Below are 25,550 nucleotides of genomic sequence, written 5' to 3' on the forward strand. Positions count from 1 at the left end.
CTTGTGGAAGCAATGATGACATAGTAGCAGTATAGGGAATTCCAGCAGAATTGTATTTAAATAAACAAATATCCACCTCTTTTTCAGCATGGAAGTAGATACCCTGAAATGCTTGCTGTTTCTCATATGCTTGTAGCTGTGCCATCTCAGATAGTGATCTTCAAATAAAACAGGGTTGGGTTTGGTCAGATCTTGATTTTCTGTGAAGTTCTCTCTTTCCCAAATGTTCTATGAACTAGCAACGTCAGAGGTTGAGAGATGATACTTTTCTTTATCAGCTTCCCAGCAGTGAGCTGGGAGGGAGTTGGGTGGGGCATTCTGAGGTCAGTGCCCAGCTGCACAGGTTGCACAGCCCTGCTTTCCAAAAGAAAGAGTTTTTGGTCTTTCGGGATGGTTTGGAATTTGGTGCGGGCAATTACTACTGTCTGCAGGTTTAGGATTACTTTTACATTCTTGTTTGCACTGGCTGTCCTTTATGAAACTGCTGTGTGAGTAAGAGATGCTGTGATCAATTCTCCTGTTGATTCAGATGCTGTTGTGTTCAATGGTGGATGTGATGGTTTTACTTCAAAGCATGCACAGAGAAAGAATTTACTAAAAACTCTTATGTTATCATCTAGAATTCCAGAAACCTCCTTTGGCATCAGAAAATTCCCTTTTGGTACCTACTAGTCCTACAGCTGTTAGAAAGCGGTTCCCCCAACTTTTTCTTAAGTCTTGGCTATAGTTTTGGTATATCCTGAGACCCTCTGGAACAGAAAGCAGTGTGTATATGTGTTATTTACCCTTTCTGTTTCTTGCTAGGTTTCAGGGCAACTCACTTCTTGAATTCTAGCCATGGATTTCAGAATCAATTAAACGTGGTTTTTACTTCTTCAAATTAATGCAACACAGATGACTATTGTTCAGTCTATAATTTTGAGGATGTCAAATATCTCATTTGTTTCTGAAAATGGCACATTTGGCTTTTTAGTTCCTAATTGTGTTAAAAGTTCAGTGGAGTCAGGGGGTCTTTTTGCAAGTTTTTTTCCTGTCCCAGTTACAACATTATTGCAACTTTTAGGGGAAAAGAGCCCAAACCAAGCTGTGGGCATGCTACATGACTGCAGAAGGTTGTGTGACAACAAAAATAGCCTCATTCTCTAGGTAGACCTTAGTTCAATTGTTTCAGTGATATCATCACTGAAATCTTTATCACTACTTGGCAAATATTATCCACCCATATCAGTCTTTAAGATATTCTGTTTTGGTATCAACTTGTTTCTGGTACTGTTTTTCAGGCACTGGTTTCAAAATGCATGCAGTAACTAGAAAACAAACTGTATATCTGCTGACTGTATTTTGACTTATGAACAATGTGAGACTAATTTTTCACTACCACTTCTGACTGTAAATAATATCTGTACAAAGCTGTAGCTAGCAGCATTGCCCTGCATAACTTAAAGTTTATGTCTGCTTTAAACCAGAGTTTTCAGCCTTTCTTCTCACGGTAGCTCCTGATGTTTGTGTATTTTTCTTATTGCTAGTAAGTCTATTTGCAATTCTATAATTCCTCTTTCTAAAGATCCATAAATAAAAGTATATTAATAAAAAATTGTTTCCGGTACTGGTTGGGTCCTCACCTTTCTTTTATAAGTTGCTCAAAATCAAGGCAGTATCAATGAGAAAACTATATTTATAATCATACCAGGAAACAGTTTTATGGTTAGGTGGTAGCCAATATGCAGCAGAACATAAACAGGCATTCTATTCATAAAAGCACAATTAAATCAGAAGACATAAAAAGATCGGTTAAAAATTTTCAAAGCTAAACGTCACTAGTAAGCTTTTAAGTAATGTGAGAACAAGCTTGTTAAGGAATTGTTTCAGCAAACTGAAATTTTTCAGTCAGTTGAAACTATATTTCCTCCTCCTTCCCAACCCTTTAACTTTCTGCATTGTTAGAACAGTTAAAAGCTGCACGTGTAACTCATCTCTTCAAGGCAGAGTACAAGGCATAGTGCAGAAATAGAGTGGGAGAGGTGCAGGGAGTAGGGCGGTAACTTCTACAGCAGTTGGAGGCATTGCTGCAGGTTTCTCCCTTTACTGACTGTATATGGGAGCTTGATCAGAACTGCTGCTTGGCTTAACCTGTTCTTTCATTGTTGATGCCACTGGCTTGGCCATTGGGGAATTGTATGGAAAGTATATTTTTCATGAGTGATTTTTCTTTAAAAAAGATAAGGAGAGAAAGATTTTATAGTCTCCATGTACAAAAACTAGGCAAAAATGTAAAAAATCCACTCTTGTATATGGGTTTTGGAAGTTACTGACTCTCTGTACAAGATCTTACTATGGCGGTTTTGTCAGACATTCTCCTTTTGTAGAAATCAGATTTTTAAGAATAATGGCAATTAGTAACATGCATTTCAGAGTGCCATCTCTCAGGCAGGATGAGTTTTATTAAAAAACAATATTCAATGCTTTCGTTAGGTTTGAATGATAAAGACAGCAGTGTTACAATGACTATCGAATGATACAGTAAATTGTCTGTGAGGCATACAATAGACATATCAAGTGCATTAATGTCTGTACTGAACAGATCAGAAACACACACCAAGAGTGCTAATTTAAGGCTCTTTTACATATTAATATAAACAGTGCATTAGGAAGGGGCAATCAAAAAACCCAGTAAGGCCTATATTGTATGAAGTATATTGATATAAACTACATATTTTTGTCTTGCATGAAGTGTAATAATGTGAATACAAATGTTAACTCTTACTCAGTGGTGTGATCAGCTTCATTAGGTAAAAGGCAGTATCTCACATCATAAACAGAAAATGTCCTATAATGCTTAGCTTCTGCATACAGAAAATGTCCTATACTACTTAGCTTCTGCATGTTAAGAGTTTTGTTCTTTAACCTCTGTGTTACATAGAATGTGTTTCCACAACAAATTACAGAAATTTGATGGCACAGAATATTTTCCTCTTGTACAGTTGGGAGCCAAGTAACAGTTGTGTAACACACTCATTGCAGGTGATCTTCATAACTAGGTGAAACTTTTGAAGTTCACTGGTATTGGACCTTTACATGCACCCAGAGTCAGTGGTGGAGTCCACCTTTCCTGTCAGACCATAAAGCTCAGGATGAAGTTTCTCAGTGCTATGACACTGATTGTTTATTTTTGCATTAATTCTTTGATAATAATTTGTCGCAATACATAGAGAAAAAATTCAAGTTGTATTTTCATGTTGATTGAGATTGAAAATAGCTTCAATTTCCCTTTCTTTCCTTATGCCAGACAAAGCATTTGCATATATCTGTGAATGTCATTATTTTTGGCCATTCCAAGGCAGGAGTGAAAAAGACATGTCCCATCATTCAACAATACATCCTTTTGTGAGGGGATGAGAGATGGTGGTACCACTTGATGGTAAAATACTTTTCCTGCTCCCATTTCATTATCACAAGGAGAGAAACACTGTAGTTCTCTTTATATTATATATGTATTCTCAATATTGCCAGTGAGAAAAACTAGGAATCCATGAGAGTAGACAGAAGATTAAACATATATGTCTGGGTGTGTATGCATGAACACATGTAAACATCTGTGTTCTTACATATAAAATCAAACATAGGCTTTTTCTTCTTTTAATATGAGCCTTGCATCTTATTCTTACTATAATGATAGCTTGATTAATTTACACTTGGCTAGAGCTTCTCTCAAGTTAGTCTTGAATGAGAGACGTTGTGCTTCAAAGTAGTTGTGCTTGGATAAACAGCAGAGAAGTTCAGTCATGTCTCATTACCAGCTTCAGAGCTGGCTGCATGGTTGTACACTGGCTTTATGCCACACTTCACTTATGAGCCAACTAAAATCAAGAAACCACTTTCTCTTTGGAAATCTCCCTTCCATGTAGTACTTTAGATTGTTCCTGCTGGAGGAAATAAGCAGAGAAGAGAAAGATTGCCACTGCTTGAGGAATTATACTAGGATTCATCCAGCTTTCCTGATCTTAGATTAAAAAACAATAACTGAGGAGGAAAGGAAAAGCAAAAATTTACTGTTTGCATTTTTTTATTATATGGGTATACCAAGTTTTGTCAAATAAAGAAGTACATGTTTCAGAAGCTATGTAATGTTTTCATCCACACAAAAAACATGGAGGAACAGTGGAAGAGAATGCATAAAATTAAGGGGAAATCTTTCAGTCCTTAGACACTGCAGAGGGCAATATCCAGGTGAAGGATGGTAAGAGAGGAAAAAGTAATGGATATGGAGAAAATCTGTTTAAAATTAGAGACAGAGAAATATGAAAGGAAGAAAATTAAAAAGGGAGGGAGACCTGAAGAGCTACTAGAGGGAATAAAGACATGCAGGAATAGTGTATGAAGTGACATTGACTGGGAGATGAGAAGACGACTGCAATGGCAGAACACTGTTCAGGATGATCCCACAGGCCTCAGTGCTCTGTACACCCGTGGTGCTTGGTCATGGGATGGTTCTCAGCTGGGAAAGACTGACAGCATAACAGAGATGTTGGGAAATGTGCTTGGTCAGATGGGTTCCTATTCTTTCAGCTAATGCTCTCTGATGCACTGTTTATACCTGCACTGGTAAATAATACCGGGGGTGCTGGATGAGGCAGCTCTGTTAGACTAGTAAGCAGGGAAAACCACTCTTTTTATCTCTGCCCTCTTTTTGACCCTGGAAAGTGAGTAGAGGTTTCTCCAGATATACCAAGGACGGACCTCTAAGGTAGTGGGTACTGCTTTTATAGTTACTTTTCTGATTATAGTGGCCATGTTTTTGCTAAATCACTTGAAGATAAAAGCAGCAATTTCCAAAAGAAATCCAAAGAGAATAGTACCAAATCACTGTTTTCTAAATCAATAGGTATTCCAGTATTTTTGTTGATCTGTTTTGTTAGTTAAAATATCTAGAATATTTTGCTCCTTCAAACATTGGGAAGAGCAAGTTGGAAGTTTATTTCCAAAAGAAAAAATGATGTTTATTCAGAAAAGAGACTAGAGTAACCACAGTAAGAAATTCTTAGTGCACAGTTTTACATGAAAAGAAATTAAAAAGTAACACTGTTGAAGCAGCAATGTGCATCAAGTACAGATCTAAATACTTTTGTTTGTAAATGCTTGTTATTATTACCTATAAAAGGCCATGATGCTATGTAATCTCAAATTCACTAATACAGCTTTTGCATGTGAGGCTTCCACAGAAAAATTGTTTTCTTGGCTCTCTTTGCATAATGTTACTAGTTACACTGCTGAGATAAGTCTTATCAGCTGCTGTTTCACAGCAATACTTCAACTTATGCCTGAATTTCACATCAGAGAAAGTATATCAAATACATTTATCTCAGAATAAGTGAATACAGGCCAAAATAATAATATGTCTTTTCTTAAACATAGGTTTCTAGATATACAATTCAGCATGTGTATAAAATATACCCCACTGAATAGCTCAGCTGCTTTGTTCAGTTCCTGTTTTTCTAGTAGATAATGACTTGTCAATGCAGGCTGTACTGCAAAGTCACAATCAACAAGGTGAGAGTTAAGTAAAAATCTCTTTAGCAGAAACATGCAAGGACAGGACTGCTCTGTGAGGATATTGCTTATCCAGCTGATACTGGTTGTAGTTCAATAGTAGCTTAAATTTCCAGATACTAGTAAAAGAAACTAGCTTTCAGACACTTTTCGGATGGATAGCTAGGGACTAAGTATATTGCTTGTTAGTTTTCATATTCTTTTAAAAAATTGCTCTATCACAGATCCTTAAGACTTTTTTGCACTTTTTTTACCCTCAGTTTCAACTCACATTAGATCCTGTGATCAGCTTTGGATGCACTTTGATCTTGTATTATTGTTCTGTGGCTCTGTTAACACCATTGTTAGCTAGTGTATAAATCTATCTATAGTTATTTATTAATCTTATCATTATACTGACTATGGTTCTGTGGTCTTTTTCAGTGTACCTTGAGGACAGTTTTGTGAAATCTGGAGTATTCAACGTGTCAGAACTTGTGAGGGTGTCAAGAAGTAAGTTAACATTTGTGTTTAATTGTTTCCAAAGCCTCCTATAATCAAATGAAGGTTTCTTCCTTGAACTTTTTTCTCCACAAGACATAAGATGCATAGGAAATGCCCATAACCATGCACAATTTTGATATATTTTACCACAGTATTACAGTCCATCTTGCACATGTTTGTAATAAAACAAATAGGTCTTCTATCTCTTTGATATTTAAAGGTGGAATCAATTTGTTATATCTCCCTCTGCACACCTAGTGGTCTGATGTTTCAATAAAATTACCATATGTAGCAAAACCTTCCATTGTTAGACTTAACAGTTTTTTAAGGATGCCCTACACATCCTTGGGTATTGCTAAAAGATCAGATTATTCCTTTAGGTTTGTTTGTCATTTGTAACTGTTAAAAATCACAGTATGAATATAAAGGATGATCAACAATGTATGAAATATTTGTGTTTCTTTTAGTCTTAGCATTGGCTGTAACTGAATTTCTAATTACATTGTCTTGTTTTGCCATCAGAAATATTACACACATGAACATGTAAAAATCTTCATAAATATTAAATATAAAAGTACAGGTGAAGCTTTGACTGCAGAATGAAAAACCAAAGAGAATAGAAGGTTTCTTTTGTTGACATCTAACAGTTGCTATAATAGTATAGCATAAAACATGTCCATATTTTCATTTTGCATTGCTTCCTGACCCTTTCTTTTCTCCCTTTACTATCAACACTATTAAAGTATTTCTCTCAAGACTTCATTAGGAAGTAAAAAAGAATAGTTGAAAGTTGTAGAAGTGTAGAAGTGTCCACAGTGATGATACAACATTGTAAAGACTGAATGGTCCAGAAAAATCACTTTTCTGGTGAGCTGAGGAAAAAGTAAAAAGAGGCTTCCAAAATTTCTAAAATGTCTGTCCATATTTTGCACAGGTGTTAACTCATGCAGGGTCAGGGTCCTTGAAGAATTTAATTAACTTTCTGAGGCTTCAGAGGCATGGGTTATTTCATTTTCTGTGGTCAGAAATTAATATTCAACAACTGAAATTTTGTTAAATCCTTCAGCAAAACAGTGAGCATTGCAATCCTGCAGTGCTAAGACATATTCTTTCTTGTGCCTGCTGAAGATATGATTTTGCTGTTTTAGAAGGCTGAGGATGTGTGAATTATAGCTTTCTTTTTATTGTCAGGTGGTTAAGTACATTTTAAAGTATAAGGCCATTCAGGTTAAAAAAGAAACAATATTTTAATTGTGCTATGAAACTGTGCATTATGGAGCTGTTATACATGATATACTTCTAATAATAAGCATTAAAGGATGTGGTTTCTGTGGGATTTCTTACCATGCATTTGTTTAACCTCAAGCCGCAACAAAGTTGTACTTAAACTGTCAGGAAAAATACAAACCTTCAAATACATTACACAATGTGCAATTATTCTTTTAAGTGCCAAAGGTAGTTAAAATGCACAGTGCACAGACAATGAACAAAGGTAAATACACCACAATATGTAATACATAATTTATTCTTGAATTACCAGAGTCTGTGTGGTACACTGACCCTATAAGGAGGTGAAGGTAACACTGACTGTGTGTGCAAATGCATGTAGGTGCACATATGCAAAGCAGAACACGTGGCACTGGGCAAAAGAAAAAGAAGGCAGAAAACCAGGCTGTCAACATAGCAGGATATTTTTAATACAGCAGATTTAATATTAAGGAAAAGGAATTAGTGTTTATCCATGTTTCTTATTTCCATTTTTTCAGTTCTTTAATAAATAATACTAGCTGCCCTCATAAACCCGGCCTCATTCATTATAGTCCTTGAGATTTGTATTATCTTTTCCATATTGGTGATTCCATGTTATCTCTTATAAAATAAATGTATTCTGTCTGCACAACTGCTAAGTTAATACTACAGAAGACAATTCACTTTTTAGATACATAATCATTGATGCAACTTGTCTGTACTTGGTTTCCACAAGAGGCAGAAAATTAGGTACTTGTAGTAACATCCTGATATTTTTCCAAGTGTTAAAAAAGAAAAGATAAAAAAGATAGAAGATTATCTCTGACTTCTTATGATGATGTGTTTTTCAGCACCCATAACCCAAGGAAGTGGAGTAAACTTCCCAATTGGAGATCTTCCGAGCCAGCCATATTACCATGATATGAATTCGGGTGTAAACCTACAGAGGTCCTTGTCCTCTCCACCAAGCAGGTAAAAACTTGAAATAAGTGCTAATGTGAACCATGTTTAATAGTGTAGGACAAGCAATTCACAAATCCTGTCAACAGTCAACTGCTTTGTTAATTTCCTCTGATTTTGTGAGGTTAGCTACTTATGTATGTCACCATAATCTCTGTACAGACTTGTAAATTATAAATTTTGTCATTTGAAATGTTGTCATTGTTGCCTGCCGTCTTGCATGACATTGAAGATGGTGGAAGCTTTTTTCAGGGTTTGAAGTGTGCACGAAATCGTTTTGCCGGGAGGACAGCTACACATCCCCAAAGTGCTGCTGAGCTGCAGGAAGGTCTAGCACTTGGGAGAATGCTGGCAGGGCTCAGAGTGGTTGCGGGCAGAAGGGCTGTCTTTCAGGGCTCCCTCTTGGACCTCCGTCTTGCAAGATATGTTTGGACAGATACTGTTTCCTCTAGAAAAGGTCTTAGGACAGGTATATAAAGATGTTTTCATCCTTAAGAGCCCAGCTCATGCAACTATGTTTCATGCCTCTATTCTTCAGGCAGCATTTCCAACAGGGTGGAAAGAAGGACGAGCATGTGAGATAGTTACAGGTTAATTTTTCTCAAGAGTCTCCCTTTGCCTGCTACAGGCGATTTAATCTGAGGGACTGATTTCCCCCCTGTTCAACATGCTCCCTTCTCTGATCTCTGAGAAAAAGGTCTCATTTCCTCCCTTAGAACAGCTTGTGGGCCCATGAATGTAGGGCTGTGCCCTTCTGTGCCCTCCTCCTGACCACCAGATCATGTAGTGTCTGTCAGACCCCTAGGGCCCCTTGGTTTTCTGAAACTGCCTGCTATACTATGAAATCACAAGCACTACAGGAGCTGTCATTGCCCCACATTTCTGCACCCCAGTCAGTCGGGAAGTGTCTGCACAATCGGACAGGACTTAATAGGACTATCAGGGCACTGAGGTATTCTTCCACCAGCACTTGATTCTTCTCAGTTATTTTGCTCATGTTTCCATATTTCATTCTATCATATTTTCAGCTTGGCAGTACACCAAATACATTTTAGAAATTGATGGATTAATTAGAATAGATGGATTAATTATCATACTGTAGCAATAGCAGTTGTAGTAGTAGTGTAGCAGTAGTATTAGTAGTAGTAGTAGTAGTAGTAGTAGTAGTAGCAGTAGTAGTAGCAGTAGTAGTAGCAGCAGTAATAATAATAATAATAATAATAATAATAATAATAATAATAATAATAGTACCACACCATTAAAACCTTATTCTTGTTTTCTTTGGCAGTCAGTAAAAACAGGTTCAGTATATATTGCTATGAAGAAACTTCACTTTCCTTCACTGTTTTGAAGTTCTGCCTCGTTTTATATGGTGTGACTTGAAATATGGGCCTTTTGTTGTTTTTAATTAAACTAGTCAAAAATGAAAAGTGTTTGTTTCAAACTAGCCCTCTTTGAAAAGTTTGGGAGTTTGACCTGATGAAATGCAGTAAAGTATATTTTTTCCTTATTACCACATTCAAAAAAGTTCCTGTTCTACCTTGGCATTATTGGTAACACTTTCCAGTGACTTGCTTCACTTAATGGTTCTTGCATAGAGTTTAGTACCTTCATGACACAATGAAGGTAGTCCTGTAGTCTTTGGTAAGCTACAGGAACTGGTTTATTGTTCCATGAAATGCTGTGGACTGTTATGTTACCCATTCATGCAATCTTTGAAATATTTAGTTGTGTGAATAACGCAAGTGCATACTTGCATCATGTATTATTAACATTGCCTGTGCAAGGTAATGTAGGTTGTAATATCCAGGGTTTTGGGGGGCTTTTTTGGCTTTGGTAGTTTATATACCACTGCTAGATGAATATTATATTCACTGACAAATCTCGTAATTCTTCAACAGCAAAAGACCCAAAACTATCTCCATAGATGAAAATATGGAGCCAAGCCCCACAGGAGACTTCTATCCTTCTCCAAATTCACCAGCTGCAGGAAGTAGGACATGGCATGAAAGAGATCAAGGTGAGTAGCATGGAGTTATTTTACCTTGAATTATGCTCAAATATAGGCATTTCATTGCTGCAATAAAATGATGGCTTTTTAGAAGAATCTTTACTCTGTGTGGAGTATGTATTTGCTGGTTTTGTAAATGTATTTAAAACCAACAGGATATTGTATTAACAACCACCATAAACAACATTATTATTATTTACACAACAGCATAATAATAATAGTAATGATAATGATAATGATAACGATAACGATAATGATAATGATAATGATAATGATAATAGTAATAATAATAATAATAATATTTTTCTATCTGGTGATAGCATTATTGTTTGAAAAGACATGTGACAAACGAGGTACTTGATATTGTCTGTGCTGTGATCATCCCAGTAGAATTTGGAGTCCAGTGCTTTCAGAAATCAAAAGATCTCCTTAATATGATTACTAAAACATAAGATTACACCATTTCTTTATTACCATGGCATGGACATTTAGTCTCTACCATGTGATTCACATCAGATCCAATAGGCTCTTTCTGAAGAGCCCACATGTAGCTCTGTGGGACTCTGTCTGAGGGGATTGCTAAGTAGTGGCATGTTCTGGGTTATCCAAAGCAACAAACATGCTTACTGTGGAGAAGAAGAGTGAAATTAATCAAGAGTCAAAAGAGTGAAATCAATTGTCATAACTCTCTCTCATGTTATCTTGATGTTTTATAAACCTAGCTGCCTGTGCAGTCTTTTCCCTCCCCTTTGTTATGTGAGAATGTGTTTAAACTCATACGTTTGAACAGTATTGGTTAATGGATCCTGTGGCTGAGGTACTGCAGCTGTCTGGACGGACTGTGACATGTAAAGCATAGTATGTAAAAGGGAAATAGTTAAAAAGACATGCAGTTCCTTCCTTTGTGAATCTTTCAATAGTTTTCATATCGACTGCTGATCATTGCTCTCAGTTCTTCCGCAACTGAGTGACCCTTTGGTCTTACCTCATTTTTATATTCTTTTAAAGCTTCTTAAAAAAACAACAACAAAAAAAGAACCAAACAAAACAAAAAAAAACCCAAAAACCAAAAAACAAAAACAAACCCAAAAATACCACCAAAATAAAAAGACCCCACAACAACAACAACAAAAAACCAAACAAAAAAACCCCAACTCTTTTTTTCCCCCTGCTAAGTTTCCTATTTCATCTCCATATGCAAGGAAACATCTGACTGGTATGTCTTTTAGTTGCCAAACTCTCACATTTCTATTATAGTGGGTCTCATTTTAATCTTCTTTCGCCTACCTTTTTATCTGCGTTCTTACCATTAGGCTGTTCTAGGGTTAACTAGTTTTTTTCTTCATAATTTCTTTTGTATGTCATTTCTTAGGGAGCCTCTGATATTTATTTTTCACTGTTTGAAGCATTCACTTTTGTATTTTTTAAAAAGAAGCTTGCCTGTGGTTTTGCATAATCTAATTTAAGAACAGTATAAATAGCAGATCTGCCATCCAGAATCTTCCTCCTTATGCAAAATATTTTTCTCTGTGAATGCTACTTGTTTTGCCATGAAACTTTATTAAAATTCTTCATGAAAGACAGGACCATACCTCAAATTATTTTTTTACTTTCTAGATAAATTATTTTTTATAGTTGTAGGGAAGAATGTATCCCCATTTGTGAAATGTAGTTTTGTCCTGCTGAGTGAGCTGTAGGGGCTTCTGGGAAGTGCTCTGCCAAATAGACTCCTGAGTGCAAGTCCTGCTGACAGAGCCTTTCTCAGGTGATCTTTATAGTTCTCAAGTATCTCAACTGCATTTTAGGTTTCGAATCATTCTGCTTGCAAAGAATTATTTTCCATGAACACTGGATTTGTTTATGTTTGTATGAACTTCATGTTACAGTTACCAGTAGTGAACAATGTTATGATTTAAATTGCTTGAGTGTATTTTCAATGAACCTTTACTTAATTTCTGTGTTATTAGGTAGCTAGACTTCTGGAGTGAAATAGCTTTTAATATGTTCCATAAAACAGGGAACTCCAATATGAGGAAGATAAATGATAGACTTAAATCAGGGTGTTTTGCTTCCTGGAGTTTGCATCCCTCCCCAAATGTCCTGTCCTCCAGCACTAATGAGCTTAGTGAAATTTTACCAGATTCCTGTCAGAGAGATAGCCTTCAAGTCACTATTATGGATTTTCTTTTTTCCATCCTTAAGATGTTCTTCCATTGCTGCAGAGGCACAGATACAGCACTGTCCAGTGCAAAAAACATTGTACTGGGGGAAATAGAAGTCTTTTGCCCCAAAAAAGTTATGTTTGCCTCTGATCACTTTCTGAGATTATTTGCTGCTGCAGAAACACCATAAGTAGTAACTGATAAGCAATCCCTACCCTAGGTGCCCAGGCTCAGTGGGAAGTAGTGTGGGGCAGCTCCTGGCACATTTGTTCTGCTGCTAGTTTGTTAGATGCTTGATATCATCTTCATGGCACTGATTTAATCTCTCTGGTGACCATGGTATGACCCAAAGGAATGACAGATTAGGTTAAATATTAGGAGAAGGCTCTTCACACAAAGGGTGGTTGGAACAGGCTCCTCAGGGAAGTGGACATAGCTCCAATCTGACAGAGTTCAAGAAGCATTTGGACAGTCCTCACACACATATGGTTCTCGGGGCTGCCCTGTGCAGAGCCAGGAGTAGGACTATGGTGATCCTTTCTTGGTCCTTTCCAGCTCTGGATATTCTATGATGATTCAATTACTTATATGTATCTGTGTAAAAGCTCCTTTCAGACACAGATGTTGTATCATGATATCGTATTTATGAAAATCTATTTTCTGCTTCCATATGCCTGCAAACACAAAGATAATATAAGTAAATTTTGGGGGTGGTTTCTATGCCAGAGATCTCACTTGTGCTATTTCTCTTTTATCTATGTAAATCTGTGTGCTATATGAAGTTAAGATAAATGAAAAAGAAATAAGACTTTTGGGATCACATTTGTGTTTATCCAGTGTCAAGAAGGAATGATCATGTGGCCACATCAGATTGCTTCTTCAGGCAATATCCACAGGTCATCAGCACCAAAAATGCAAATCGTTTCACAGTACCCACGAATAAATATGTCTCTGGATATCATGTTTATGGGCAAATAGCTTCTCTACCATGCAAATGCAGTTTTAACTTTTCTAAGAGAGACAACATCAGGAATAGTGTTGATACGAAAATATGCCATTGTTAATTTCAGTTTCATTGTCTCAGTTTTGGACTTGACAGAAAGAGATTTTTAACTTCTGAAATGAAATAGGTTTAGTTTCTTCTTTACAGTATCTAAATGTAAAGTATTTTCATAGAAACTGAAATGACATAGTTTTGAAAGACTCTTTTATCATTAAGGCTTTTCACATCTTTATTTAAATATTTCTAAAGTAACAGAAATGTCATGAGTGGTAGTTTGGAACTGGATAGTTGCAATAAAACAATAACATCTGAAACACATTTGAATAAAATATTTAGGATTTTCCTAGGTGTCCCAGGGGCATTCTAACAGTTTTGATAGAGAGAATGAGACAGAAATTAATGGGCAACACAGAAATATACTGAAATTAAAAATAGGACAGAGGAAAATTTTGCAGTAGGGTGAAATGGGTTAGATTAACCTTCCATTGCTTTGAAAAAAAATCATAGTTTAGTACGTAAGAAGAGTTTAGGAGAGGAGTGATTTTGTTGTATTCATGATAGGTTTTATAACTTCTCTGTGCAGGCATGCATCATGAGGTTCAGGGACATGAATATAGGAGTACTTGTGGTGTTGCCAGGATGTAGCATTTGTGGATGTAAGAAAAAGAAATCTAGCCTAGTTACAGTAAATATTGCTCATACCAGACTCTGCTTTCAGTTGTAAAACTCCAGACTGTCCTTTTGCTGTTAACTGTCTTCCTGTCATAGTACTTCCAAAAATGTTTTGATAAGATTTCCAGATGTTGTGCTTTATAGTCTGTTTTGGGGGAGCTGTCTCTTTGAAGTTGTAACTCTGGGCAGAAATAAACAAGCGTACCCTAAAAATAGTAACTTTATAGATGGCATACACTTGGTAAGAAAAAAATCCACAAAGAGTTATGTTACCAATCTGATATAAAAGTATTAGCCTTCTCTAATTAACCCAAATTAACATGAAAATTAAGTTTTAAAATACTTCTATTTATTGAAGTTTGATCATTGATCCTTATAGAAAAAAAGAAAATCTTATTAAGCCATGATACTGTCCTGGAGATTTGCTCCACTGGCTTGCAAAATAGTTTTTGACTATTTTAAAAATATATGTAACCACAAGAGTATGTGTAACTGTTTCAAAAACAGATTAAAAAAATACTGTGGAATGACAGTGTTGTTTTTTATTTTGGAGACATCCAGTCAATGTGGGAAGATTCTGTAGTTTTTGCCATTATTTTTTGCTATGTTGAAATGCTAAAAATATGCTTCTATTTGTGTGATTTTTTTAAACAGGTTTGAGGTTTTCTGGTAGTGCAAATAGGCAGTTTTATAACTGCAGAGATTTCTCCCAAGACTTTTACCATTAGCCTTTCAAGTAACTAACTGTCCTCCAAAAATCCTACAGCCCAAAAAAGGGAAAAGTCATCTCTGAGAATGCTGCATTATTTAGAAGTTGAGCCCTAACATGACAATTGGGATTTCAATTGCTGTGTCTTCTGTCATATATTGTACAAGTTATTTTTTCTCTCTTGTGGCTTGTTTCTTCCAACTGGATGCCTGAATAACTTCAATAATGTCTGGATCATGTCTTAAATCTCCATCAATTAGAAATACCTCTACGTCTAATGACTAATTTACTGTAGATCTCTCTTAGTCTTCCTTTCTCCAGGTTGCTGTTGCTGAATTCTTCACTATGTTTTCATATCAAACAAAATTTTAAGTTCCTGCACTAGTAAGATTTTGTGAGATAGATGTAAGTTTCTGCCTGAGTAAAGTTGATGAGTGTTTGAGCAATTTAGAAATTTTATGCAGTAAAAAAAAAAAAATTCCCTCACAAAATATGGAAGAGGAAGTTACTAAAAATTTAAAATGTCTCTAGTGACTAGTGCAGTGGCTAAAGGATCTTTAGGATTAATAGGCTAATAACTGTTGGTGAACATCTTGATTTACTAACTGGCAAGTAAATTAGATGCTTTTTTTCTTAACTTGTAAGGAAACAGAAATATCAGAAAAGAGAAGGACAGTGTTCCCATCTATGGCCTCCTTTTTGAAAGCTGGCTTAAGAAAGTTCATTAACATAATTTCAGACAGTTTCTGTATTTGTCCTTGAGATCTGTTTTACTGTTATAGTGTTACAACACTGTGTACATTGGAAATAAATATAACAGTTGTCATCAATGCACACTGTTCATTACAGAAGTGGAGAGATTCATGTGGATTTCCATAGTAGACAGGTGTCTGGAAATACTGAATATCAATATACAATGAACTGAATTTTAATTTTACAGTTTCTTCATCATGTTCATTCTCTTACACCTCACCCACCTCTACCAACAGTCAAGAGCCAAGATGCCATCATTCCATTAAAACTGAAACAGCTGGACCGCCTTCACCTGTTGCTTGGCCAGCCTCTGTTGGACCCTCCACTTCTCAGGTCCCGACACCCTTTGTTGGATACTCCTCTTCCGGACACTTGTCCCCTTTTTCTTTCTCCCCATCCACTGGAAACTCCTTCCCCATTGGGGTCCTTCCTGATCACTGTTTCTTTCTTGGATCTTCTTCTCATCAGCTCTCAAGGATGGATGTTCTTATTTCTGAAGTGAGGGAACTAAAAGAGGAAGTAGCTAATGTAGTCCAGGAGTTGAGAACAGTAACAGAGCACCTTGGCTTTTTGGTATCCTGTGTTGGACAGGGTAAAGGATTTTTTCCAGCTCCTGGTGCTCCTTCTGAGGGCTAATACTTTAGAAACACACTCTCCATCTAACAGATCAATTCAGTTTGCAAAGGTTTACCTTGATCAATATCTGTTAAATGCCATTCTGTGTTTTTGACTTAGACTGAATTGTCAAAATCCTTCCATGTCAAAATATATTTGAAAGCAATTTCTGTCTTATTAGTAGCTTGTTGCTTCTACCTTTGTATATTTTTATTTCAAAATACTTTTTAAACAGTGTATACACATGCATACACATACATTTCGTATCTCTATATCTCTATATAATACAATAATTTATAATCTCTATATAATATAATAATTTTATACGGTTTTGACTAGTATGATAGGATTATTTTCAGCACTGTAATCAAATACTACCACTTGGTAAATTTTCATAACTTCACATTTGTAAAATGAGAGATATGTTTCACCAAGACTAACTTTTCAAAGTGTATTTCCAGAGTAAACCCTTAGCCATGGCTTCTGTGAGCCTGTTGGCAGCTGTGCCTCTGAAAATGGCATCATGGTAACAAACAACAGCCTTACAAGGAAGAGTTACTTGAAGACCCTATTTGAGTCCTCCTTGTTTTTCCTCATTGTAGAAAAAAGATGTTGGCAGAATTCAGTGCATGAACTTTGTCTGCTTCTTAAAAATAATGTCAAATGTTGGGATAGTTTAAACAAATCCAAGATCAATAGGGAATTGGTTTGCTTTTGTTTTCTATAGTGACAATTTTGCAAGAAAAGCTGCTGGTACCTGGAATAAGTAAAAAGTTATTTTTATAAAGATGAAAAACACTTAAAGCTTGAAAGGCACTATGTATAGAAAAATAGGTGAAGGATCTCCCAAATACTTATTTAATGAAAATACAGAGAGAGAAAAACATACTATGAACAGGATGGCAAAAATGTTACCTTAGAATGAGTAAGTTGCTCGTACATCAAGAAAATTGACATCCTGCATTATTGAGAATGACAAGTTTATGCTGTCTTCAAAACACAAAGCAACAAAGATTATATCTGGTTTTCTGTATTTAAAATTGATTTAGACAAAATTTACAATTGTTCATAAATATCTCCAAGTATTCAGAATAACGGATGAGGAAGTTTTTCTTTTGGGCAGAGCAGAGACCTGACTTTTCCTTCAACCCATGAACACTTAAGTTTCCAACTGAATGAAGAGTGTTTAGAAATATAAACAGAAGGACTAATAAAATTTGAGATGCAATAGGAAGCATACAAAAAAGGTTTGATTTTTTTTTTGAGTTCCTGGAAATTACTGTTATTTGCTCAATAAAGTTGCTGTAAAAAATCTCATTACACATTCTTTGTCTTTTTTTTTTGACAAATATATTGTGGAAAGACCTATTACTTAATGTTTTCTATGTGTGATTAGTGAGGTGAATACACTTAGGGTCTCCATATTGATCAATGAAACATGTTAGTGAAAAAAGAATTTTTCATGTATTCGTGGCCATTATCCTGTGATGAATTTTGTATCATGGCAACATCCTGCTATCTGGATGGTAGACATCTTTTGATTGAAATGAGTGATACAATGAATTTCTTAATGTAAGATTTGTCCCAGGAGCTATTATGTGTAATTTTCTTATTCCAATTTTGCTGAATAAGAGATTTAGTATTTTGAAATGGATCACTTCTTTTTAGAACTTGAAGGGTATGTGTTAGTCTGCATAATTTAACATATGTGGTGCACAATGTCTTCATTTATGGAAAGAAGAGGTATTGTCATTTTTTGGGCACCCCTCTTCATTCACAGATTCTGTGTTTCTACGTTTATACATAGATATATTTGAAAAGGTACTTTTTTACTACTTTCAAACAATCTGTATCAAACTTGATCAAAGTAGTATATTTCAGTTTGACTTAATGATTTTTAAAACCATTCTCCAGATGGATCAACAATTAATGTGGCACAACTCTTAAAATATTCCTAACCGTTACCATTAGAGACGATTAGATAAGAGTAATAAAAAGATTTCATAATCTGAATGCTTCTAAATCAACAAATTCCATCACATTATTTTATCTCAATTAGCCATTTAATCTTATTGCATTAGAAACTGGAAATACTTTTGTGACTTTGGCAGTTATGATTACAGTATTGATTTTATTTTCTGGCCATGGTCCTTTCCTGGCCAAAGTCTCAGTCTTAATGAAATGTTACAGCTGTACATTTTTCCTTGAAGTCTGGATGACTTTCTGTAGGATAACTTAATAAATGACTAATACTACTCCAAAGTCTTTATAACTTTTTTGGTTTTTTAGGAACATTTTTCTCATTCTTCCACAATGCTCTTCTATCACAGCTGTGTACATGAATCACGCCTCTTTACAGTAATTCATAGAAGATGAAATGGCTCACTCTATTTCTGAAGTGTAAAGATAAACAAAAAAGTACTCAAGTACCTGAAATACACTGGAGCTGCTTAAGGGTTTTTTTTATGGCAGTGGCTTTTTTAGTGATCATATATATTTGCTCTAGCAACACAGTATTTTTGGTCTGATGCCTTTTATCTCTATTTCCAAAGTCAGCCCCATTACTTCCGTGCCTATTCCATGTTTAAGAGGTAGCCCCCCACTGAGCTCTGTGCTAGTCCCAAGTACTTGCCATACGACATCTGACACGCTGTGTTGATACAGAAGTGGCTGGATGAACTGAGTCTGCAGTTGTAGGAAGATGTGAGACAGGAGAGGCTGCAGAGGTGCAGCTGGTCCCTGTGGGTCACTGTGAAGGGGATGGAGATATTCTCACCTCCTTCCAACAGCAGCATCCCAGATCCCAGTGATCTCCATGATGGCACCTGCAGCTTGGGTGTCTCACAGCAGGACAGTGTTTCTGGTATGAGATGAGGATGAGGAAAGGTGAGGAAAGCTGGGCAGCTTTATCTAGAAGGTCAATGCATGGGAAAAAAGGTATGTTTCTTCTCTTGGAAACAGTGCAGTTATAGTAACATAGTCATGCTGATTATAAACCTCCCCTGGGTGTTCTACTGTTACTTCCTGGTGAGAAGTGGTGAGGTGTGTTTATAGATGAGAATGAAGAATTGCTGCCCACAGCCTTTACAGGACAGTGTACCATAGTTTCAGCCTTATCTTGGTGGGAATAGCTGTAAGTTTACACAGACATACATCTCTTCATTATGGCAGTTAATTAACTACATGTAATATGATCTTGTCAAATAACAGTTATGGGATTAGGTCTGTATGTCCTGTCCCATAGGTGAACATTTTTTTTTAAATTATTTTGGGATGGGGAAAGTTTTGGTGTTCACATATTCAATATTAATTTGATCTACCATCATAGCTTTGGTCATCCCCCATTTTATAAATAGCGTTCTGTTAAAATTGAAAAAAAAAAAAATTTGGGGAAATGTGTATGCAGGTTTCCCAATTACTTTAGTTTAAATGTCCATGCACTAGATTATACTTCCGAAAAGCTAGTGCATATAATTTTAACAGGAACTGTACTGAGTTTTACTTTCTGTCCATAAAAAGTAGGATAGTCAGTAATGCAATGGAAAATTTCAGTTGTCCAATTTTATACAGTCAGAAACACCAGCAAAGAGTGTCCTACATTCATTCATACAGGTATTTGTCTGGGTTTTCCACCCTGCCTCCCTATATCCACCTTCCCCCTGTATGCTGGGAGGTGTAAGGGCAGGTAGGTAAAACCCTTCTGTCTCTTGCCCAAACCCCTTTCTGCTGAGATAAAGAAAATCTTCAAGGTAAACACAGCCCACAGAATGTTACTTTTGGCAATGGAGTACAGCATTCTGCAAGTTCACGTAGTTAAGGATGAGAAGAATGACATGTCTGCTCCATCTAAAGGGTTCTGACTGTTGTGTTTCAGTTGTCTGGAAGTTCTTGTATCACTTTCTTCTCTTATGTATATTAATACTTAGAGAGCAAAGCAAAATAAAATAGTGTAATTAATTATATGACTAATGAAAAAAGAAATAATTCAGTTGCTATTGCAATTAATTGACTCATTTTGCTGTAGTTTTTCTGAATTACAGTATTGTTTTAGTGTTTTTCTTGACAGCTTACAATACTGAAAATGGCTAGAAATTCTAGTCTAGTTTCTCTTCTTAGGTTTTAAATACAAATCTCAAAAGATGATACACTGAAATGGTTTATCTGTTGTGAAATGGCATAATAGCACAACAGAGCATTTGATTAGCCTTGGGCATGGTTCCCGATGGGAAAACAGGTGTCACAGTCTGGTAGACTGGATTGTGTAATATCAGAGGTGTGCCTGTGAAAATAACATTGGCACTAAGTAGGCTGATTTGAAAATGGGAGGTTATCAAGTCTTCATACACTGAAAAATTCTAATCTAGTGTAAAGTTTTCATATGTAAAATGGTTTGCCACACTTGATGCAGAAGTAAAACTAAAACTGAGATCAGTTTTTAAAATGTGAGGTAAAACAGATCAGTCTTTTGAATGTGAAGTGAACAGCTCTTTCCCAACTTTGACACTGGTCCTAAAGTTCAGAACACTCTCAGCTGCTAAGCAGTATGCATGCAGCTCCATGACCCTGTTGTTTCTCACAAAAGTGAGTACAAAAGCCTTCACCTTGAGAATTGTTAAAATTTGCCTCAGAAATCCATAGCATGGAACTGACCATGATTTGTTTGTTCTGTTTTATTTTGTTGATTTTTCAATATGGAGAACCTCAATTACCAGAATTTTTCATGGAAATAAATAAATTTTTAGGAGGCCTTATCTCTGGTCCAAGATAACACTTACAGTGAAGTGGAATGAGACACCAAAAAGTCAAGGATTAGGGTACAGATTTGTAAAAGGGATGAGCTAGTTGCACAGACTGGTTTCTGTCTGGTATAGAACAGGAACTCTAAGCCACTCTTTGTTACAAACATCAAGTATCTCAGACACCAAGCTGTTCAGGCACATTTCTCTTTCTTTCATATTTATTCACATATCTGTATAAAAATATGTCCCCACTCCTTTTCTTCCTTTTGTGGAGGAGATAAATGATTAAAATGCTTTTATTTTCATGCTGTTTAGTTTTAATCCAGTCCTAGTGCCAAATCTTTGGGGCAGATATAACAAAGCCTTTTTTCAATAGGGAGAGGTGGTTGTGGTTTAAAGTCACTCAGGTGTCAGTATTCAGTATTAGGTGCCTTATTAAAATGCACAGTTGAGAAATACACAATGTTAAAGGAAATCATATTGAGCTATCAGAAAAAATGGTGATGCTGGCTTTGCCTGTGCAAAGTGGCTCTGCGCCTTCTTCACATGTGCAGGTGTAAAGCAAAACAAATTCTCCTGACCATAGTGAGATTTCTTGTCATTATACAGACATCCAAAGTGAATTCAAAATTTTACTGAAATTTTCATGTGCTTCACACAAGAGTACCTATTGGATCAGGTGAAGACTGAGGTCAAGCTGGCTGTGATGTGTGTAGTGTATCCTGCAACCAGAAATCATTCCAAGTACTGCCTCTGAGAAAGAGCAGTTCATTTAAAACTGTAGCATGGAAGGATGCCTCTTATAGCTTGGCAGTGGTGCTATGGACTCCATGGTTTTTTGTCCTTCATGACAGTGATAAATACTGTAAGCTGAATATGGGTTTATGTTACTTTCTCTGGAGGTGATGCTACACTACTGAGTTGTAAATAAATCTTTACAGATTGTTGTTTGCAAGAGTGTACCTTGTAAAAAAAGGTTTGTGAAACCAAGCAGTAGAAAATATACTAATAAGAAGATTTATAGAGTTAAAAGATTGAAAGATATTTATTATTTGTTTATGGAATCTTCTAGCTCTTCTCATAAGCATCCCTCATAAGCAAGAAAGAGAAACTGCTGTGCTGTGGCGGTGATCAAGAAAGTAGGTCAGGTGTCCAGAAATGGGCAGGTGGATGTTTAAACTTGCCCTGGGTCACTATTTGGTTCCAGCTGAGTTCTCCTTACAGGTGGCTTACCAAGTGCTGTGTCAAGATGACACTCATCCAGGAACTGCCTGGATGGCAAGCTGCTTTAGACAGAGGAAGAGGGTCTTTGCTTTGATGAGGAAATTGCCAAAACTCAAGTCTCATCAGTGTTTCCTAAGGTTCTTTGGAAGTGAACAACAGTTTAATTAAAGGCTGATGTAAACATGTTTCTGCACTTTCCCTGCAGCATTTTATCACATTAGAATTGATCAAAATTGTTGCCTTGGGCTGTCTTGAGCAGCTATACATCTGGAGCACCATTTGTGCAAGCTGCTGATAACAGGCTACATATGCTATCTTTCACAGCAGCTCTTCTGCCCTCTTACATAGGCTGGTTTACCTTTTGGAAGATGAGATGTTCTAACTTTTTTTATTTGCATAAGCCCTTTTTACTTTGATGTGATGCTTTAGAATGTATAACATGCAACCTGTTTGGGTGCTGTATCTCCAAAGTAATATGAGAATACAAATAACAGTGATTTGGAACAGCACTGAGAATTTTAACATTTGAAGAACATTCTCAGCAGGACAGGACACTGTGTCTGATTAATTTTGACCTTAAAATGACTTTGTCTGAGTGCTTTTGACATCTTTCTGCTTTCATCTGTATTTCAGATTATTTTTTCCAAAAGTCTGTTTTATTTTCAATCTCAAAGTAATAAGGATTGGAATCCCCTCCTGAAACTTAAAAACAAATAAATCGTTTTTCTGCAGCATTGTTAAAGAGATGAACTTTTCAGGGTATTCAGGCACTCATCAGACGTGTAGTCAGGATCAAAGTGGAGCGTGGGACTTGCAGGGGATGGTGGAGGGTCACAGGCAGAGTCTGCTCTGTGTCTAGTGGCGGTGCCTGTGCAGGGCTTGACAGCAGGATTGGACAGGGTAAAGAAGTGGACTCAGTTTCATGTGTCCTGCTCTAATCTCAGTTCAGAAAACATTGATCCATTTATGTCTCAGTAAGGCATTCACATTTTGCAGGCCTGTCTTAGCAGAATAGAGTAATAGAGTATGCCAATATTAAAAGGGTCAAAATAATTTTAAAAATAACATGGTCCATGTAAGAAAGTCAGCTGCACTGTGGCCCCTGTCCAGTAAAGTGCTTAAGGAATTACCTCTGCTTTGAACATGAGTTGAAAGCAGAAGTAATTGTTTTGAAATTCCATTGATTTGAAATGGAACCAGTTATAATATTAATGTCTGTTCTATAGAAATATGGTAATTATATTTGAAATAATTTGGTGCAAAGTCCAACAAATATTGATCAATTAATGTAAACTTTCCGAAAAAATCCAGTACTTTTGCTCTGGGGAACTTCAGTAAGCTTGGTAGAAATCATACATTTGTCCCTATCAGTCTGTTATCTTCATATAGTGAGCTCTAAAGAAATGCTTTTATTGATTGGGAAACTCAAAGGAAGAAGTGACAAGACCATCCTTGAGACATGGAAAATATGAGAATAGTTAAAGTATCCCTTGTTCTTAGGGAAGTTACATTGTTTCATTATGGTTTTGGGAAGAGTAAGGGATAAGTTTTGAAGCAATAAAATAATAAATACCATAAACTGGCATGTGTATGGCAATTGCCCTACACACCTGAGTGTAGGTGTTGCATTGAGAAATGAAATAAAAATTAAGTGGCTGTTGAAGGAACAGATGATTTGGTGATGTACTAGGGAGCTGAGGGGTGTCTGGGAAGGTTGTAAAGACAAACATTTCTTCACTGTTTGACTTGTATGGTATGAAAGAAATGTAGTGTCTGTTTTGCAGGACAAGGACCTGTTAGGACATTATTTTTAATTCTCAAATTTGAAAGCAGTAATTTAAAATTAGTTTATTCACCATATGGGATTTGGATTATCATACCATATTTGTGCAAGAAAAAGAGAAAGGAATATCTTCAGTCTATAAAATGATGTGTCCTGAGGCAGGCTTCTAAGCTAATGTTATTGTTATTTTGTTTTTTTATTGTAGATATGTCTTCTCCTACAATGAAGAAACCTGAAAAGCCTTTGTTTAGTCCTACTTCTCCCCAAGATTCTTCATCAAGACTGAGCACTTTTCCCCAGCATCACCACCCAGGAATCCCAGGAGTTGCACACAGTGGTGAGGGTTATGTAGGAGGAAATAAAAACCTCCCTGTTCATTTGGTCTGTTCTCCTTTGCTATAATCAGATTGTGATGCATTTTTGCAGACTTTCTTAGAGACCTAATCCAATTTATAATACTGGTGAAAATAAAAAAGGAAAAGGTTGGGATATCCTTACAAGGGTGTTCATTTAACTGTTCAGGTAATCTGACTGCTGGAAGTCACTAAAAAGGATTTAGGATTAACCAGTGAATAAAATAAACTGTACAATGCATAAAGAAACTGACAGAGGAAAAATCCTCCCTTTATTTCATCCTCTCACCTAAATCCCTTTTTTATTATTGTTGCTATGACTATATTGTATTTAAATACCAGAATGGCAGGATTTAATACACAAGAGAAGTCACAACCATGTTCACTATGTGACAAAATGAAATAAGTACCAGTGCTTCTTTTGAATGCTGAGTCTAAAAAGTCCTGATTAAGTATTTTCCAACACCTGTTTTCTGAAATCATTAGTAAGTCCACTTGAAGTAAAAATTCACTTGAAGTAAGGATGAGATATGTGAAATGTGACAGAATGCATGTTGTCTTGAGGGTTTGTCAGTAATGACAGGGTAATTCCAGCATCATGGTCTGTTTAATTTTATAGGTGAGACTGACCCTGGTTTTCAGATGAGAACACAATCCTCAGAAGTGTCTCTTCAACATCTCATCATGTCTCCTTGACATAAACTACATACAAAAGTTTTAATTTCTTGAGCAGAGTTGAGTGACTAGAGTAAAAACAGATTTGAAAACTTTGGTTTTTTTCTTCTCATGCAGTTTTGCTTTGAGAAGTTTCTGTTTTATTTTTCCTCCATGATTTCAAGTGACTCCCTTTAAACTCATCAATAAGGACTATTTTCCCCTTAACATCCACTTATTTTTTATTACAATGGTCCTGGACTCATTCTGGTCACTCTGAGGTTTCCACTACCAGCAGATACTCAAGCATATAGAGATGATGGGTGAAATGGAAGGGACAGATTTCACTTTATTTGTGTGTGTTTTTCATATCTCTGACATGCCAGAGGAGTAACTAGTATTTTGTTCAAACTGAACTTGGTGGAGCTGCCAGTAAAATGAACCTCCTAAAAAAACCCAAACAAACCCAAAAAACCCCCGAAAAACCCCAGCCAACCAAAAAAAAAATACCCAAAATCACTTATGAGTATATCTTTATATTAAATTTAGAGTATAGTTTTATAATATACATACTTAAGTGACAATCATAACCTATCTTGTGATTGGTGAATTATTTACTTGCTGGGAAACCCCA

General features: G+C 36.2%; 1 protein-coding gene across 10 annotated transcripts in view; it reads left to right on the forward strand.

Annotated features, from left to right (window-relative positions):
• NFIB (nuclear factor I B) overlaps nt 1-25,550 on the forward strand; it is a 170,712-nt gene that overhangs the window by 103,439 nt on the left and 41,723 nt on the right. For all 10 annotated transcript variants that reach the window (XM_071424980.1, XM_071424986.1, XM_071424982.1 and 7 more), the window contains exons 4-7: nt 5,971-6,039; nt 8,130-8,250; nt 10,140-10,258; nt 24,115-24,246. In XM_071424980.1, the coding sequence (XP_071281081.1) occupies nt 5,971-6,039; nt 8,130-8,250; nt 10,140-10,258; nt 24,115-24,246 (441 nt within the window). The remainder of the gene's footprint in view (nt 1-5,970; nt 6,040-8,129; nt 8,251-10,139; nt 10,259-24,114; nt 24,247-25,550) is intronic.

The sequence above is a fragment of the Agelaius tricolor genome, unplaced genomic scaffold (genome assembly GCF_023055355.1).
Source record: "Agelaius tricolor isolate 1412-34295 unplaced genomic scaffold, bAgeTri1.0.p SCAF_4, whole genome shotgun sequence".
In the NCBI taxonomy this organism is placed as follows: domain Eukaryota; kingdom Metazoa; phylum Chordata; class Aves; order Passeriformes; family Icteridae; genus Agelaius; species Agelaius tricolor.